The sequence below is a fragment of the Buteo buteo genome, chromosome 11 (genome assembly GCF_964188355.1).
Source record: "Buteo buteo chromosome 11, bButBut1.hap1.1, whole genome shotgun sequence".
NCBI lineage: Eukaryota > Metazoa > Chordata > Aves > Accipitriformes > Accipitridae > Buteo > Buteo buteo.
In genome coordinates, this window is record NC_134181.1 from 10,370,279 (window position 1) to 10,376,624 (window position 6,346).

At 38.9% G+C, this 6,346-nt stretch overlaps 1 protein-coding gene across 1 annotated transcript in view; it reads left to right on the forward strand.

Annotated features, from left to right (window-relative positions):
- Nucleotides 1-6,012, forward strand: part of CDH5 (cadherin 5) — a 30,282-nt gene extending 24,270 nt beyond the window's left edge. Inside the window, exons 9-12 of the mRNA XM_075039996.1 lie at nucleotides 711-835; nucleotides 1,888-1,996; nucleotides 2,281-2,526; nucleotides 3,353-6,012. Coding sequence (XP_074896097.1) covers nucleotides 711-835; nucleotides 1,888-1,996; nucleotides 2,281-2,526; nucleotides 3,353-3,846 — 974 coding nt within the window. The 3' untranslated portion in view covers nucleotides 3,847-6,012. The remainder of the gene's footprint in view (nucleotides 1-710; nucleotides 836-1,887; nucleotides 1,997-2,280; nucleotides 2,527-3,352) is intronic.
- Nucleotides 6,013-6,346: the final 334 nt, after the last annotated feature.

The window sequence follows — 6,346 nt, forward strand, 5'->3', positions numbered from 1 at the left end:
GAAAGGGATGCTTGCAGGGTTTGAACAATAATCTTCCAAATCAAATGAGTACCTACAAATAGGTCAAATACAGTTTTAAGATTTGGCCCCTAGCTATTTATGCTGAAAATGCATTCAGTTTGTTACAAGGAATAGAAAGGGCATGAGGGGAGGAAGCAGCTTGGAAAACCAGGGTAAGCCTGTGGTTAGAGCAGAAACATGCCAGCCAGCTTCACCCACTTACACAGAGTTACAAAATCCCCCCTCCCACGCTGCCGCCCGGGGAGCATCGCTGCGCAGGCATTCCTGCATAGCTTCACTTGGGTTCAGGAAACAGGGCAGGCCCGGGGGCCAGTCCCAAGTCAGTCTGGGGGAGACCGGCCTTTTCTGGAGGGTGAAAGATATTTAATAATATAAACATGGCCTGTTCTGTACCTGTTGCTTTAGGGCCAGGGAACGATGCTGGATCCCCTAGCCACACAGTGTGAAGAATAAGGAAGCAATTGCCATTTTCTTCCACATAGAACCTTGATAATTTAGCCCAATAGGAAAGTTTTAGGAAAATATTTGGATCTGTCAAAGGCAAAGTTTAATTTTATGATGGAGGTAGAACCTCTCCATGCATGTCATGCAGGAGGCACAGAGGTGGACACAAACAGTGGAAAGGTGGGACTAGACAAGCACTGAGATTCCAGACATCTCAGAGACCTGTACTGTTGTTGTCATTTCAGGCCGTCTTTCTGACAGAGAATCACATGCCCAAGTTCATGTAATAGTTACTGATGAAAATGATAATGCTCCAGAACTTGTTTATCCCGAGGAACCCAGAGTGTGTGAAAATGCTGCACCAGGAAAGGTGAGACAGGAGGAAGAGTTTCTCCCTTAAACCTGAATTATCTACTTGCAAGCTCAAGCAAAAGATGTCTTTTAATAAAAGTTAGTCTCAGTTTTCATACCCAAGCACCCAATCATTTTACTGCTTTCCAAAACATCAATGGTCAGAAATCTCTCTTCAGGACTTTACACTGTTGGAATATTGACTTCTTTCTGCTTATGCACAAGGCCTGCACAGTTCCTCTCCCTCCAGACTTTTGAGTATGTACGTGCATTAGCAGTCAAGCATCACAGAGCAAAAATTAGCAATTCAGTTTTATCATACAAATGTTCATACATGATACTGAGAATGAAACCATTTCAAAATACTAAGAGAAACGTTGATGCATAAAACGTTATTGTAGTATTCATCAGAGTGCAAGTATCTGCATGCACAAATAGTGCTAGTATTTCTGGTTTTAGATGTTTGGCCTCAGAGACAAGTATTTAGCCCATACATGTAATGTCTGTTTAACTAAGAGACTTTGTCACAGACTGGACTTTCTAATGGAATCTGTTAGAACACACAAGGTATTATTTCCCCATTAATTTATTTTTTAAAATACCTTTAGGACATAATCGTACACATTTTTTTATATTTTATACATCTAATCTACCCCAGGTTGAGGTTTTCAAAAACAGGCATGTAATTCAAGAGTGGCAGTCTCAATGATATTCAATGAATGAGAGTCCTACTTCTAAGTAAGTTGAACACTTTAGAAGACAGCCATCTTAGGAATTTAAACAAACCATATGTCTTTGAGCATAAGACTTTTTTTATGCTTTAATTACACAAGACTTCCTCTTCTGTTTCCCACTTGTGAGTAAAGGGGCAAGACTGCTCTTTTTGAGGACCTACAAGGAAATTACTTGCCTTGAAAGAACTTGAAGAGGAGCATCACAGGATATATTTGTCCTGCCCTTTACTGAAGGGTTATACAGGATACACAGCCTAGCTCTAACTTAAATACTGTAAGCAGTTTTATCACTGGAGGCAATGTATACTGAAAATTATGATCTCTTCCATCTTCGTAGGTCATCATCAGGATTTCAGCTACTGACAAAGATGAAATATCACCTAGAGGTTTCTTCAGATACTCCCTGGCCACAGAAGATAGCAACTTCTCCTTGGTTGAGAACTATGGTAGCGTATCCCTGCAATGCATTTTCTCAGCTAGCCAAAGTGAGACACTAGAACAGAGGGAAGAAAAGCTGTAGCAATGACCTATGACTGGTGCAGCTGTGTTAAGTAACAATTTATTTTTAAAGGCTTAATTTACTGAAAATAAATGTTTGTTGCCACCCAAGTTTCACTTGGTTCTCTGAAGGCTGGCTCTGTCTAAGGGGAAGATGTACCAGCTGACTGATGATCTATAAGGAAAATCTGGTAGAGATTATCACTTAATTAGATGTCATTACTTCTTCCAGATAACACAGCTAATATCACTGTCAAATATGGACAGTTTAATCGTGAACTTGCCAAAATCCACTACCTGCCTGTCATCATCTCAGACAATGGTGATCCTGAGCTCAGCAGCACAAATACACTTGTCATCAGTGTCTGCAAGTGTAATGAAAAAGGCAACTTCACTTTTTGTGAGGAAAGAGCTAAACAAGTTGGAGTTAGTATACAAGCACTGGTGGCAATTTTCATCTGTATCTTCACAATCATTGGTAAGTATTTGACTTTTGTAATGTTCTCTGACTTAAAATGTAGGGATTATTTTGGTTTGTTTTTTCCTAACTGAGATATACAAAAGCTTTGTGGCTATAAAATGGTCACAAAGTCAGAAATACTGCAACTATTTGATTCATGTCACTTGCTCTTTCTATTTGGCCTGTTAGCATAGTTTCAGCTACAAAGCTGTTCATTCTACTGGAAAGGCTGAGTCACTGGAAAGGTTATTGCACGTATGCATAATATACTTGATTTACTGTTACTAGGCTCACATGCAGCTATAAAACAGGAAATTTGTGCTGGGGCAATAACAATAGGATTCCTGTTGCCAAAGGTTGAACTAGTCTGGAAACCCTTTCAACAGTACAGCAAACATATATACATAAATAAATCTGTAACAAATCAGCAGACCAGTACCTATTTGCTGTATTTGGAATCTATCAGAGAAGGGGCAACATTTTTTCTTGCTTGAGAAGAGGCCCTCCTTGCAATTAACATATAAGTAGCATTTGATGCCTGGCATTAAAAGATTTACCAGTTCAAGGCTGTAGTTGATTCAATGAATTTTTGACATTATGTATTTGTACTTGTGATTCCAGCTCAAGACTCAGTTGTACAATTCCTGTGCAGACTGAATTGCTTTGAGAACACACAAATCCTACACTTAAACAGTATTTTACACTATTTTATTAATAAATATTTGTTTAAAAAAATTCACTGTGGGAAAAAAAACATTTCAGACTGTGTTAGGTATCTTAAATGCAATTTGGTTTACTTCCTTACTTCTCTATTTACATGTGCTCATCTAAGTTTTCTTTGCAGTAATCACATTGCTAATTCTTCTAAGAAAGAGACACAAGAAGGATTTGAGCGGTCTTGGGAGGAATGTGGCAGAGATTCATGAGCAGCTTGTCACTTACGATGAAGAAGGTGGTGGTGAAATGGATACCACCAGCTATGATGTGTCTGTACTCAACTCTGTCCGCAAGAACGGTATAAAGCCGGAAGCAGTTCCCTCTCCATATGCACAAGTCCAAAAGCCTCCTGGAAATATAACTTCTGGTGCTGGAGAAATGGAAATGATGATTGAGGTTAAGAAGGATGAAGCTGACAATGACAGGGATTTGCTGCCATATGACACACTTCACATTTATGGCTACGAAGGTGCTGAGTCCATTGCAGAATCTCTCAGTTCTTTGGAATCAGGCTCCTCAGACTCAGATATTGATTATGACTTTCTAAATGACTGGGGACCCAGGTTTAAAATGTTAGCTGAGCTGTATGGATCAGAACCAAATGAAGATTTTGTGTATTAAGTTCAAATTAGCCATGAATTTTCTCCCTCCCACTACAGATAGACTTCAAGAGCCTGCCAATGGCCAAAGAAGAACTCGCAGCTCTTCATCCAAGCCATACTATGATTTCAAACAGACATGAAAAAAAAACCTGACAGCAGTAGGTTTAAAAAGAAACACATGGATCACGTATATTGACTTCCCCCAGCACTGCTATCCTTGCTAACATTCAGTTCTTTCCCCAAAATTGCTGCTCAAGGACCTGCTCGAGCCTTCTAGGACACAACTCCTCTCCCTATCCAGACACTTCTCCTTAAAAAGTGGTTTTGTCCCCAGTTTCTCCTTCATTCCTCTCCTCCTCTACTGTTTTCATCTACATGCATTCAAGGTCACCATCCGCTGGAACAGAGAGGTTCGCTGGCATTGGGAAGGAATGTTTTGAATAACCTCCTGTATCTCCAGCCAGCTGGTTTGCCTGGCCCTCTTGTAACATCTTTATTGATATTCCATGCTTATGCTTACCCAGCAGAGGAGAGGAGGAACATATGGTCTATCACTTAATATCAGAAATTATTCCATCACTTTCAAAAAAAGGCATGATTTTTCCTTCTTTCTAATCTATTAATTATTCTTGCTTTATAGTCTTCTACTACATATATGAGTTACTAAAGATAAAATTAGACAGGATTTTTAGATGCACAATCTGGCTTCATCTGTCATTTTTAACAGCCTGATGATGATTTCAGGTACCTTTCTGGCATGCTAGAATTTGCTCTAGCTAGCAGCAAAATTGTTTTTTCTTTCTGTAAATAGGATCTCAGTGTTACTCAATGGAACATATCCTGCAGGGCAGGAAATGTGGAGATCAGGGGAATGTTAAGACTCCAATACTGTAAATCTCTCTAGATGGCAACATAGGTCTCATTAGATTTCTAAAGAGGTTGAATAGGTTTTTTATTCAACATTATTAAAGCAATTGTATTTTTTCAGGGACAAACAAATGAAGGGCCTCATTACTGTGAAACTGTTTTGATTTTTTTCTAAGCAGGTACTGTAAAACAGGTATTTTCCACCTAGGAAAATATTGTAGACTTCCAAACCAGAATGCTACACACCCACTCATTTGTCTGCATAAAAGAACCACAAATGTAAGTAAGGTTTTGGAGCTGCAACTACCACGTCCCTGGTAAGCATGTGTTCAGTTTCTCGCCTGATGAAGAGCCACAGAATGAACAGAATGAAACTTCCCATGCACAAGTTACCCAGCCAAATACGTTTTGTAAAAAGCGGGTCTCTTAGGACAATAGCCTGTCTCTGGCTTCTGGCAATTCAGATTCCCATTGCCTTCAACAGGAACAGAGCCCTACCACACAGATACTCAATTTTGCAGAATCTGTACTGGAGCTGTACGTATTAGTTTAGTTGATTTGATTATTTAAATTTGGTAGCTAACCAAATAACACTAAATCTTTTTTTTTTTCCTAAACCATTATAGTGGAACCTCACAAATTTGCTTTTCACTTATTCATGTCATCTCCAATTTACACTCCTTTCCCCCAAAACGCTTTCTTGGCAGGAAATAGCAATGCACTATAATATGGTCTCACATCAGTCCTCACTACTGTAAAAAGTTGTCCAATACAGTACTTAGCTGGACACTAATGCCTACTATCATCAATAAAGTAATCACTCAAATTTCCAACTATGAACTAAAGGAAAACTAAGTAGAATTCTGTCCATCAATCAAATCAGCTTTGGATCACATCCTTTATAAAAGAAGTACATTTTGGGATGACAGTCTTGGTTTTATTTTTAATGTGTTCATTCTCTTCTGTTTTGCTTAATCCAGTCAACAGTGTATGCTATTGAGGTTCCACATGTTAGTGTATTATAAAGAATGCTAACTAATAATACTTACAGTTTAAGGTTTTCATCAGTAACTAAGGTATTGGCTATCAACGGGTAAAGTTAGTTATGAAATTATTTAGTGCAGTAAGTAAAGTACTTTGGTAAGCATCATCCAGATAGTATTACCTGTAATCGCTATTTTTAAGCCTATTTTCTAAAGCTATTTTAAGGAACACTGTATCAAGTTCCACTGTATAAAGATGTTTGCACTGGATAGTTTCTTTTTATATTCCTGTACTGTATTTTTTTTTTACTACATAAAAGCCAATCTCAAATTTGGATTTTCTGTGCATTAATGAGTTTCACACAGAAGGCAATACCAGGCTTTGTACCACAGTGAACTCAACCATAAAAACACTGGTACCTAGGCTCTAAATGAACTCAGACTAGACACGAATTCACCAAAGAACTCTCTGTAAAAGAAGTGTTCTCCCACTCTTTGGAAAGCTGTCAGTAAAGCTCCTGGGGTAAGGAAGAGAAAAGCCCCAACAGTCCAGTCTGGTTTCAGCAGCTGGTAAGGTTGAACCCTCTGACTTTGGAGGGCTCACGTCTGCCAGTGCCACAGGATGCATTCAGTTTCTGAGCAGATGTTTGGTATTTTAGCAGCCAGTCA